This window comes from Larimichthys crocea, chromosome XV (assembly GCF_000972845.2).
Source record: "Larimichthys crocea isolate SSNF chromosome XV, L_crocea_2.0, whole genome shotgun sequence".
Classification (NCBI taxonomy): domain Eukaryota; kingdom Metazoa; phylum Chordata; class Actinopteri; family Sciaenidae; genus Larimichthys; species Larimichthys crocea.
In genome coordinates, this window is record NC_040025.1 from 4262315 (window position 1) to 4275526 (window position 13212).

Sequence of the window (13212 nt, forward strand, 5' to 3'; positions counted from 1 at the left end):
GCATCTCTCCAAGGGCACCGTCACTGTGGTTGAGGTCACACATGCCTAGAATATGTTAAAACCCAGTCAAGACTGGACTGAACGAAACTGTGCAAAGGGTCAGAGCGAGTATCCAGCTGACAAACAGCAAAGGCAGAGCATCGTGCCTGGAGAGAGAGCTTTGTTTTAAAATGAAACATCCATCATTTAAAAAAGTGACACCTCCTTTTAAAACGCTGACTGACAGCGTAAATTGGTACACAGCATGCATGAATACTTTCCAAAACGGCTTACATGACTTCAATCCATGGTGAACAAAATATCAGTGTAAAATCAACTAGCCATTATTGGAGTACATGTAGATGTCAAGATCACCTCAGACCAGTCAGAGATAAGTTCAAGTCCATTTTTCATATAGCTATTTGACTGTGGTTCATAGAGAGAGTCTATTGTGACAATAGTACAAATTTTTGGGTTAGAAATGTAAAGAAAACTATGAAAAGAATATCATCTAACAATGACTTGATTTAGCCATGATTCAGTATTGTCTTAACCAAATGTGAAAATGCAACAGTGTAGTCACGTCTGAAGCTTTGAAATCAAACAAATCGTTTTTCTGGGCTGATGGTGGAAGTATCTAAGCAGTGAGATATCTCGCTTCGTTCTCTTTTTCTCTTCTCACGAGAGTTGCACATGCAAGTCCAATGAGCATTCCAGTTATCTTGGAAACTGGAGTTTAATTGGGTGGCGTTAGAAGATGCGGGAAAATCTCCAACTACGTTGAGATCAACGATGGAGTACAATGAAATGAGCTGCCAGCATCTCACTTGCATGGCAGCTAGGAGTCTGAAAGTAAAAAGTGACTTTTCTGATGTAGACATCTAAAATGAGTATGCTTTGTTGGAAAATGGTAAAATAAGCATTACTTGCGCTTGTATAGATATCACTCTAGTAGTAACAGTATGATAAAGAATTTGTTTTTAGGAGAATGTTAACTGAAATTATTACAATACGTTTTTGTCAACTATCTCTATTTTGTGCCCTCTCGACTCCTCTCGACTCCTCTCTCCTCCATCCTACTGCGTGTATCCAAGAAATCAATCTCACACCATCTTGAAAGATGTCTCAATTCCTAAAATGCGTCTCGAAGAGAGACAGGAGGCCTGCCCGAAGAGCTATGAGCGAGGATACACCGGTATATCATTTGCCTGAGTCTGACGTATAAAAGAGGAGTAACAGTGGACAGATGATGCAGCTGTGCCACATGCCACATTTAATCAACTTGGCTTTAAAGTGGCAGCTCCGAAGTGAAGATGTGTCATTCTGTTAAATGCATGTTGCCTCTTCCTCATATCTCTTCTCTTGTCTCCTCTGCTCGCATCCCAGGTGGGGGGGACTAAGACGACAGCCTCTGCGAACCCAGAGATAAAAAATATTCCCATATCACTTGCAGTTGCTCAAACCATGAACTCCTTGCTTCTCTTCTCTGGATTCTGGCAGTGAAATAGTCTGATGGAACTATTAAAAAGTGGCAAATTATTACTGATGAGAGTGCCAGAACAATTATCTGAAAGAAGCTAAAACTTTATAGTGCTGCAGGGAGCTGCAAAGTTTGGTGCTGAATCTCTGTAGGTGTGTAACTCTGAATGACTCCTTTCAGTTCTATGAAAAACTAACAACTGATTAGTGAAAAACTTTTGGCAGAAAAGGCAACTAAGAAAGAGATGAAGGAAAACTCACGAAACCCTGAATACTGCATGGCTGGAGCTCATGGTCTTTGTAACACAAATTAAATAAAAAATGAAAAGACATCTGTTTATGTCAACAGTGAGGCAAAAAATGAGCTCTTGCAATGTAACCCCGGCATAAAAGTAAAAGCAGAAATAAGAATAAAGAAAAGTAGAAAAGAACTGGAGGCTTTCTTGCTTTGAACTGGAAATGTGTTGTCTCTCGTATGTTTGCCTACTGCTCTCTGTGCTCCTATTTATTTATGTCCCTCAGTTGGAAGCCAGCTTCCTAGTTCTTCACTTCAGACAGAAGCACACATTGATTGTGAAGTTATACATCCTCCGTGCGCGTAGGCAGATACACAGAGAGGCATCAGGTAATTTGATGGTGGAGTAAGAGAAACTCAAATTGAATTTACACAATGACCCAAGGACAAACTGTGAGTCATCATTAAATTAGATGAGGAGAAGTGCTTCACAGTGTGGCTTTGGTCTCTTGGCGCATTCTTGTACAGAGCTGCAACACATAAACACGACAATACACCAGACGCAACACACACACATACATGTTTGTAGCTTGTTAGCAAAAGGTTGAGGACTAAAACTCTCAAGAGTTGAGGAAATTTCAAAGACTTCAGGTGGAAGAGACGAAACAGTGATTCAATATTGCAGTGACATGAGAGTGAATTTCACTAACTGGATCACTGGGTATCATAAAGTATCATCTTATATGAAGCACCATCAAAGTGTGGAAGCCTTTGGGTCCCGTCTCTAATTTGCTCTCTCTCTTTTTTTGTACGCGTCCCAAATGTGCAATCTACGCCACCATGTTTCATGCTTATGTTGTGTTGTGCGGCGTCTGTCCAGTCTGTCACTGGATCACTAACTTTGATCCCTGAAAAGCTCACATGATAATATGCACTCTCATCATCACAGGCTCAGATGCTCTCGCAGGCTTTATGATCTAGTCTCTCTTTACTTGCAGTAAAAGTGATATATAATGTATGTACGTGGAAAGTTCGGGCTTCTTTTAGCCCTTGCATTGATTAAAATGAGGCCTGCAGCTTAAATAAAGAATAAAAAGCATTCACATTTTTGAGAGCCAAAGGAGACATCTTCAAATGACTGCTTTTGTTTTTGCACTTAAAAACACTCAAATATTCAAATAGATATAAAATGGAGAAGAGCAGCTGTAGCGCCACCAACATCCCATATACATGACAGTATATGTCCTGTGGTATGAGGATGATGATGATGAAGCAGCTCTGTAGGCATGATTCTGAACATTTAACAAAATATTAATGAAACTCAGGCTACATTAAAAACCACTAACACTCAAGCTGAAACATACAGAACAAGTCTTTAACCCATGGAAGCATCAAGTTTATGCACACAATTTAACAAAGCTCACTCACCACTAACAGAACTGAATAATACACACCTTGAATTTGGTGCTGAAGTGTGTGTTGATGTGTATGTGCTGCTATTATATCTTTTTTAAATGTTTTTCTTTATTCTTTATAAATATTCCCACCTGTCTCCTTCAAAAAATTGACTGTCATGAAAGTCTCACCACCTGACTGAGTCAGCTCATTACCAAACCACAGAATTCCCCATAGGGTTGTATGATTTTTAAATGGCAGCACCTTTATATACATTTTCTATGATGCCTATACTTATTTACTCTAAAGAGTTAAAATCCGCCTCGATTCCAACAGCGGTGTTGGTAAACCATCTACAGGTAGTCTACAGCTGGGTCTAACAGCAGATCGATACTTCTTTGACTTTTCTTTGAAGGCTGCTGGAAACTGTCCGACATGCCTGGAGCTTTTCTTATACAGAGAGTATGAGCTGTTTGTCAGAACTTGGTCGATAGTTCTTTCAAACGTTGTCAGGTTATGTTTGAGAAGTGAGATAGTTATAGTAAGAGTCTTAACTGCCACCTTACTCTCTAGCCGAGGTGGTCATTTTTGTCACATTTATTCAGTACTGTGATTTTATTTCCCCTCAGGACAGCCTTCAGTGGTTTGTAATTTAGACCAGGCCTCTCTACAAAGTATTTATAATCTGGCAACAAAAGATATTCTCGAGGAAATATTAAGTTAAGTTTTACGTTACGTATGACAGTAAGAATGGACAGAACCTGAGCGATGTCACCCAAAGGTTTCTGCTGTTTTGAAGCTGAAAAAATGCACCGCTTGCCACCGCCATGTTGGATGATTTGATTAGCCGCCCGGCTAATCTAAATATCGGCAAAGACGTGGATCATCGGTGGACGTGAGGCAGGTCAAATGACGCCTGGGTGCTGTAATAAGCAGTCTGTAATGGTACTTACTGTTCAACCAAACATTTTACGCGCAACTGCACTAATATCATCTAAACGGGTGAGTTAAAAAAAAACATCTCAGAGTGGACAGAGAAATTATATAGACCAAACTATAGAGACCAAAACCGTTGCAACATGTTTATTTCTGCTGTGAAGTTGGGCATTTTAATACGAGTGCTTATGGACAGTGATTCTCTTCTGCTGCCCGTCTCAAGTGGCCGCTCGAGGAGTTACAGTTTTTAGCACTTCCGCATTGGCTTCAGTTCCCAGCACCGGAGGTTCCTGCTTGGTTACTCCCCTCTCTACTAGACCAACAGCTGACCCTTACTGAGCGCTGCCGATTGGTCCTGAATTATCTTAAAGGTCCAATGTGGAGGATTTAGTGGCATCTAGCAGTGAGGTTGTAGGTTGCAACCATGCATGTTGGCCTGTCTGTTCTGTGCTGTTGTAGAAACAGACGATGCAACATGGTGGACTAAGGATCCCTCTGTAGATATAAAAAGGTACTGCTTTATAGGTGTATGGCTGCCAATAGATCCCATAAAATCAAGAATACAGTAATTAACTTGCCATCAACTCTTGACCCACTCGTGTACTGTGGGTTTTTTGCTCTCTGTCCTGTGAATCACTATATTTAGCGTTTACATAATCAGCAGACTACGGTAATTCCTGCCGTAGAAGTAGCTCTGATTATGTGAGCATAATTAGATTAAATCATTTACATGAGAAGAGGAAAAAAAGAATGACTGATTGAGTGGGTCAATCTCCTCTTTCCTGTATGGCACCCACACTGTTAATTACTTCCTTCCTGTCATAAACTGCAGTCACATTACTGCCATGGCATTTGCTGCCATGCAGCTCCGCTCTGCCAAATATCCAACGGCTGAGACTTGACAGTCGTAAAGTCAGGACAAAACAGCAGGGAGCAGCTGTGGCTGTAAACATATCAGTTAAGTCGAGGTTTGAGGGTTTGTGGTCCACACCTGTAGACAAGTTCAGCTAACACGCTGCTCAGCAGAATAGCTCTCTACATATTCGTATTGGACAGAAAGTGACGTGCCAGAGTTTCTGTACTGTTACGATTTTCACTGTGTTCAGAAATTCTTAGCTCAGATAGATGTTAGTAACAAATAGTCTGTTTCGGGATCTTCATGTTGTTAGATAACCTTTTTCATGCATTGCTAATGGTTGTCTGAGACATTGACTGTATATAATTAGTCGATAGAGCTTCCAGGCCAGGGAAGTGAAGCCAATGTGGAAGTGTTATTACCTACATTTTTTTTAATGGCCAGCAGGGGGTGGTTCTGTTGGCTATAATTAGCCAGATTGTATTAAGTCTCATGAGGAAATTACTTTCATCTCACTGCAATCTTAACCTCAGTAAACAGTTTCTACAAGAGTTTTTGGTCTCAATCACTAGTTTCAAGTCTTCTTCCACAGCATGGTGTTCATTTTCTAAATTATGGTCTCATTCAGAGTATAATAAACAACAAAGCATGCTTGCTTTAGGGTTTGGCTATATTGTGATTTAATTCATTTCCAGTGAGTCCGTCCAGCTCAACACACCGACTGGCTCACGAAACTCAGATCAAACTGTCAAGCTAGGCAGTTCTGATCAAATATTAATCATGATTCAGTCATTGCATTTCCCATTTCTCACCGCAAATGTTTTCAACATATTATAGGGTTTTCGTGAAAAATCGTGGACAAAACCAAGCGCTGTCCAACTCACGCACCAGCTTCATGCTCTCGTCCAAATATGGTCACTTCTGCCTCCAAAAAAAAAACAAGAAGGAAACGACCATAATGCCAAACTTGAGGCTTTAAAACAATTTCCATAAACATGAGCTTAGTTTGTATGTGTGAGCCTAAGGAACAAGTGAGGATGTTTCAGAATGAGCAATAAACTTGAATTAGTGTCAATATAAATGCAATGGCATTATTAATATGAAACCAGACATATCCAGGTGAAACTAGATGACTTAAAGATTTTGATCCCCTCTCTCTCTCTTACTGTGTGAGCACAACTCACTTTACTTTTAACATTGCACATCCAACTTTCTATACTTACTGCACAGCCAAACGCACCATACCAGTATTGTATTACTGTCACGTATCTGAGCTGCAGACTAATGCAAATGTTTCACATCAAACTTGTTAAATTCGTCTTTCTGCTGCGCATCGAACTTTTATTGTACAGTGAGCCAATTTTAAACTTGTTTGTTATTCCACTTGTATAATTAATTTGTTCTCCTGCTCTGCTTTTCAAAGGATTTGAACCAGAGAGACAGACAGAATGTAAATTCCATTGTACAGTCCCACTGGTTCTTCGTGCACAGAGACAAAAAAAAAGCTCTGGATCTCTACTTTTCCTCTCTGTCGCGGAGATTATAATTGGCACCAATGTCTATCCTAATTACATCTTCCAGCTGTGGTGCATATAGCAACAGGCAGCTCTGAGAACTGTTTGCCACATCTGTCTATATTGCCTGGACTGAAGGGAAGGCTAATGCACCACTTCTGCCAGTCAGGTACTGGTTGGAAACCAGTAACTCCTCGGGCTGCCTGCACATCTGTGGCCAGTCGCACACATTATTGCTCGAGTCTCAAGACCGACCTGGGTGAGGTGTTAGACAGCTGTGCTCTCCAGCTGTGATTTGTGTAACTTATTTAAAGCCAGACTGTCTGGCTGATTTGGGGTAACATTTGTCTTGAGAGAGCTGTGCCCTATGGGCTCTCAAAGGCTCTCAACCACGCTGCTTCTCTGTTAATGGTGGAGGCAGAAAGCTTTAGCGAATAAACACCTAAAACTTGTAACAGAGCGGTTTGGAGTGCCAGGTGCAACGAAGATGCACTCCCTGTGATTTTCTTTATACGGCTCTTTAGTTATTTTAGAAGGACAAATGCACTCAGTCTTGTCATAGCGTTTCCAACTAAAACACTTTCTTGGCATTTTTCTGTAGCCTTGTCTGCCACGCTTTTTGCTCTGATGAATGTGATCAGAGGCATCGCTTCGAAAAAATATGCAAAGCTAAAGAATATTGTTTATGGCTGTTCTGTTTTCTTCCTCATTAAAATTTCTGAGGAGTGCATAAATTGATCACTTCTAACAGGCAGAAAAAAGTTTGATTGGATGTTTGACATCAAATGACTAAAGCACCAGCATCTTCTGTCCCACTTTCACTTTCTGATCCAGACTTTCATAGCCTTTGTGTTCTGTTTGTGTTTATTTAATGTTATTTGGCTACTTTTGACTGCTTATCTCTGCTCTGCATGTTTTATTCCCTGATTTTATTAACTGGGTAACAGCTTTCATGTGTTTCTTTTGACATAATGATGGTGATAATGGGGCTGCTTCCTGCAAGAGATGACTGGCAGTGAAACATCAGAATCAAGTTGTGTCCACCATGTTGAGTCGACATCTTTCTTACTAAACTAAACACTGGCTCTATAGATAGAAAGCAACTACACTACACTGCTGGATGTCACAAAATCCTCCACACTTGTCCTTAAATTCATTTATAGATGGGTGATGGGAGATTTTTGGTAGTTTAAATAAAGCACCTTGCTGGGAAACCAGTGAAAACACTGGACTGTGAGGTACATTTGTATGCAGCACCTGTCCAAACTTTTCACTACACTCCTGTCTCGGTCTTACTGTATCCCTGTCAGCTTTGGCTAGCAAAAATGACACATTGAATTCCACTGAGGAACAGTAGCTAGTGGCCATGGTAATGCTGCCAGGGGCTATACACAAAGTTAGCTACACAGACAGTGAGACATGAGCAGTGAGTGTCCCAAAGCATCAGCACAGCAGCCTCCCTCACACCAGTAATGCTACCATAACCTCCCTCATTCTGGATATTGTATTGAAAATCCTACTGTTTCCTAACAATGTACTAGATATGAGCTTGAAATCTTAAATTTGAAGCATTTTTTTTTTTTTTTATCTTAATCTCTCATGTCCCTGCATCTCATGCTGCCTTGTGTTCATGACCTATATGAACAGCGGTATTCTTAAGCTCAGATATGGGGGAGGCTATGGACGTTCATTTTTCAGTAGATAATAAGTTAATATATTGTCATTTTAGTCACCGAGTTTAATATGTCATCAATCAGTGTCATCACGACTTACTACTTAAACACCAAGTGTATCATGTACACGACTCCCCGTGTCCTCTGAAGGTTAGGGGAGAGCAAAAAAGAAAATGTGACCAAGACCACGATAATGAGATGAGGAGAAGTGACTAAAGAGAACGGAAAGGCAGTTATTATAACATTATTATATCATTCAGTGGATTTTTTTCTGGCCCTGAACACTGTTTTACTGTTTAGATAGATGTTTCCTGCAACACGAGCAGGAATTTTGAGGCCTCTTTTTGTACCAATAAAAGATTTTACATTTTAATGCTACACTGACATTGAATCAGATAAATGTTGTCTCTGATATTCCCACTCTGCGTCCCGTACGCATGTTCTCACACTATGTTTTGACAGTTTGTGCTTCAGGTACGATCAGCTGAGCAAGAAGCCGCCAGACAAGAGTAAATCTGGGACTGACTTTTAGTCGTTGGCGGGAACTTTGTGAAATACAGATGCTGAGCTGGGCTAACTGCTGTTGGACTAATAAGTAATATTAGTTGGCTGCTCTGTCTTGTCTAAAACAGAAAAGCACGATTGAAAATGTGTAATTTTAGTAAATAAGCCACAAATGTAATGTAATATGATCACATTCAGAATTTTGTTGGCTTGTGGCCATGGTATAAGTGGGATGCTAGCTCTTGATTGGTATGTTATATGCAGATATACAGTACAGTATATTTGTTGCTGGTTGCCTTGAAGACTTAATTCTGTTCTTAATTTGTTTACTGAGGTTTCATTAGGAGAATGCAAATGAAACTGTGGTTAACACAACACCTGACACCTGGTTAACATCTGCAGCTCCGGAGTTCTGCTTTAAAGAAATATGCGTTCATACATACCAATAAAGTCTCTGTGCATACGGGGGTGAATGGCTTGTTATCCCCTCGCATCGTCCTCCAGTTCTGTCAGCCTCCTCGCTTTAATTCCTGTCCCTGTCGTTTGTCTACTGCATGACATACTGACACCCGGCCAACCTCGATTGTGACCTTTCTTCAACCTTGACTTTTCAGCCCCTCCTCACTCTTGTATTTTATCAGCCAAGTTGTCACCCATTGATAGCTCTGACCTTCTGGGTTATTTAACAGAGCAAGAGCCAGAGGAAAGTAAAATGCATCTCACTGCTTTTTTCGCTGTACCAACAAATACTCTCTATGGAGGCATCTCAGTTTTATGGATTTAAATATTAGAGTAGATATTCAGGTCAATATCCAAAGTGGTATTAAAAGAGTTTATTCTGTAAAATAATGACCTACAACACAAACAATGATATCATTACCAGCATCTCACAGAGTAAAGAGTTCATACATACCAGGATCTGACTTGGAGAATGTGTCCACGTCCAGCAGACTCCTGTTGAGACATGCAGTGCAGGTCAAAATGGATGCAAAGGGTGCAAACAACACAACAATACATACTTTATCTGTGAGATCATCTATGATGATGATGTAAAGAGGCGACGTTATCAAAATGAACTGAAAATAAACTCTTATCGGATGCACTGACCATCAAAGAGACCAGTCTGGATTCTTGTTGAGAACCAGTTCCATGTGTTTCAATTCCATTAAAAATCGTTTGGCACTTTATCTAACGATTCTCTTATTAATTCCAAAAAGCAACTTCCGTAAGAAGTTACGAACGTTCGATTCCAGCAAGCATGACTAATTACGCCACGAAACTTACGCAAGTATCGCACGTGCAGTGCAATCAGTAGTAAACAATGTCACCCACTCGGTTCAAACGCTCCAAAGTTTGGCTGCATTTTACCAAAACAGATGCAACAGGGCGACTTGCAATCATTGCAAAGTGGAGATAACAGCGTCGGGAGGGAACACGACGAACATGCAGAAACATTTGCGCACAACATGCAATATTTTTAAATAAATGTCGTGTTTATGACATGCTTCGGACTGGAGATGAATCTCAACCTAGCAGCAGCAGCAGCAGCCAGGCTGTGACCACCTCTGCGGTTACTACGGAAGGTAGTTACACATCGTTACTATCATCTAGGCTGTGGGCCTCTTTTGACCTCACTGTTGGTTTTGTAAGGTTGTGATACTTTTAACTAAACAAAGTTGATGCTGATGAAACTGTTCTCCTTTTTTTCCCAAATGAGAATCGATAAAGAATCGAATCATTAAGCAGAATCGATAATGGAATCGGAATCGTAAAAATCGTATCAATTCCCATCCCTAGCGGAGAGCACACCCCAAACTGCCTTGTGTCTAAAAGGACCATAATGCTTCTACAGAATCCAAAATCCAAATCCACATCTGACAAAGAAAGCTTTCTTTCCTTCACCTCTCAAACAGCAACATTATTGTCTCATCCAGATCACGGATGCATAAAACTGTCAGTGCTTTACTACACTTCCATCCAGGTGAAGGTGTAAGGGGAGGAATTCTCCACAGGATATATAGACATTGCCAAAGTGGAGCTCTGGCAGGGGCTCCACTGTTTTCAGTGATTTAAAGACTGTGACGGCTGCTGTCTATGGGTGGAGAGTGGATCAAACTTGCAGTTTGTTCATGTATCTTTGTTTTTATGTTTTCGTGAGGTGATCTAAGCATTCGTGGCTTCTATGGTTCTGCAGCGTGTTCATTGTCGTTCGCCATGTTGGAATGGTATTATGCCATCCAGAGCTCTGCCCCAATCACATGACGGTAAACTGCAGGAATGTCGAGACGATATGAATATGCCTTACAAAAACACAACAATATGGAAAAAACACCTTACGTTGACAGTACATTCATGTGCAAACCAAGGTTACACTTGATGAATACTTAAGATGTCTAAAATTTTAGCTGTTTTTGGGGGGAGTGAACACATTTTCATCATATATCTCCCCGTCAGAGCTCACCCGCATCCTTCAGGTGTCTGGCCACTTCAAGTCTGGCTCTCTCAGGAGGGGACAACACAGGAGCAACAGACATTCATTATTCAGGGGCGAATTGGAAAGACAGTCAGCACACCGCCAGGAAGGCAGGCAGGCAGGCAGGCAGGCAGGTTGACAATCCGCAAAATCCTGACTGAATTTTACTGCTCCGCCAGGTAGTCAGTCAGTCAGCCAACCATTCAACTGAAGCAGCCCGTCTGCAAACAGTCCATCCAGGTATGTTCGTGGACACGAATGCAGTTTTTGTTTCGGGGGGTTCTAAAATCAATGCCAATGATGCATTCTGAGATGTTTACTGAGTGTAATTCATTCACAGGTTTGTGTGAAAACAAAGTGAATCATGCAGCAGACGTCTGACATGACACACAAGCAGCCCAACATTAATAATGAAGCATGCACGCCTGTGAATATCAGCGGTAATCTCCTGAAACATCGGCTGGACTTTGCAGAAACCAGGAGAGTCTGAAGGATTTCTTTAGAGGAAAGGGCATCACATGGTAAAAGGTCACAGATAGACGGATGTCCTTTCTTTTTAAGTTTGTCTTTTTATTCACACAGATATATTTCCTAAAAGAAAATATCAAATGTTAGAAAAAATGGAGGTTTATTTGAGGAATAACCTCAGCAGAAGGTATGATCAGAAGAATAAATAACTCTACACAACATTCACACACACACACACACACACACACACATACATACAAATACACACTTCTGTCACTTGTATTAATTTCATATCACACAGATGAGATCCCTGGTGACATGACAGACTTGTCATCTGGGTTTAAACCGGATTACATCGACATGTATGAGAGTTCTTTGACCTTACCGGCAAGACACGGTAACTTCTATTTTAGTTGCAGGGACTCTGGTGTTGAGAGGATCGAATTCCCCTATTGATGCCATCATCTCGACTCACGACGCCAATGAGCATCCACAAAGAAAAAGAAAAGATCTGATCATTCACAATAGGATCGTGATTGCAGTAAATCCATTGTCGATATCTTTTTCTTCTTTTTTTTTTTTTTTTTTTTTTTTCTCCTGGAGCAGAGAGCAGCGGAGGAGGCAAGGAGAAGGAGAAAAGAAGGGATGAGGGGAGAGAGAGAGAGAGAGAGAGAGAGAGAGAGAGAGAGAGAGAGAGAGAGAGAGAGAGAGAGAGGCAGTGAAAGTTGTGAGGCAGATTTAAAGTTCATTCATCCTTCATGCGTCCGCGGTGCGCTCCGTGCGTCTGTCCGGTGCCGAGGAGGAGGAGGAGAGCGCAACCAACCGGAGGCAGCGGCAACAACACGTCTCTCTCTCTCTCTCTCTCTCTCTCTCTCACACACACACACTATCTATCTCTCGCTCTCTCCCTTTGCGCGCGAATGTGCCATTTATTCACTTACTCACTTTAGTCACCTGCTACAAAGCATCAATCCACAGTCATTCCCAACCTGACGTCCTGAGGTGGAATGACTCCTTTAGGTTGAACGATGAACTTCCTGTTGTATAACTCATTTCAGTTCTCTATTCAAGACATTCAAGGAAAGGTGCAGGGTGCAGTTAGGTTTGCCTAACTAATGCCTGACTCACTTAACTGATCTGTAATCAAATGAACTGAATTCACATGGCATAGAAAACAGAAGAGGACTTGTTTTCGTAAAAAAATAATATTTTCTTTCTTTCTTTATTGTTTTTTCAGATCAAACTGTTTGTGAGATGCAGATATCTGCACGTTGCTGCATGCAGTGCTCTTCTTGTCAGAGTGGAACACTGACAGAGGTCAGTCCAAAAGTCAGAGGAGAGACATTCAAGTTTAAGGGAAGGACCTAATAAAGAACACAAGTCTTAATAAGACCAAGCATTACTTAATCACTACTTCACTACTATGAGATAAATGTATTAAAATAATAATAAAAGTAAGAAATTTGAGACTCGCCTAGCTTGTAAATGTGGTATAAAGACCAGTTGATAAATACAGCAACATGTAGATGTTTGCTTCAGAAAGATCCAAAGACTTCTGTGCACACAAAAGGTTTGTCAGAACTAAGCACTTCTACTGACAGGTCATGATGCTGATGAAACAGCATGACTGTTGCACAGGTGTGCTTTGGACTGGTCACTGTAAAAATGTGTGGTCTTATCAAACACATCGAAACAAGAAG

At 40.9% G+C, this 13212-nt stretch overlaps 1 protein-coding gene across 1 annotated transcript in view; it reads right to left on the bottom strand.

Annotated features, from left to right (window-relative positions):
* Positions 1-12161, bottom strand: part of LOC104919268 (copine-9) — a 72831-nt gene extending 60670 nt beyond the window's left edge. The window contains exons 1-2 of the mRNA XM_019266396.2: positions 11898-12161; positions 9485-9525 (exon numbers count right to left, since the gene is read on the bottom strand). Of these exons, the coding sequence (XP_019121941.1) occupies positions 9485-9525; positions 11898-11977 (121 nt within the window). The 5' untranslated portion in view covers positions 11978-12161. The remainder of the gene's footprint in view (positions 1-9484; positions 9526-11897) is intronic.
* Between the last annotated feature and the right edge of the window lie 1051 nt (positions 12162-13212).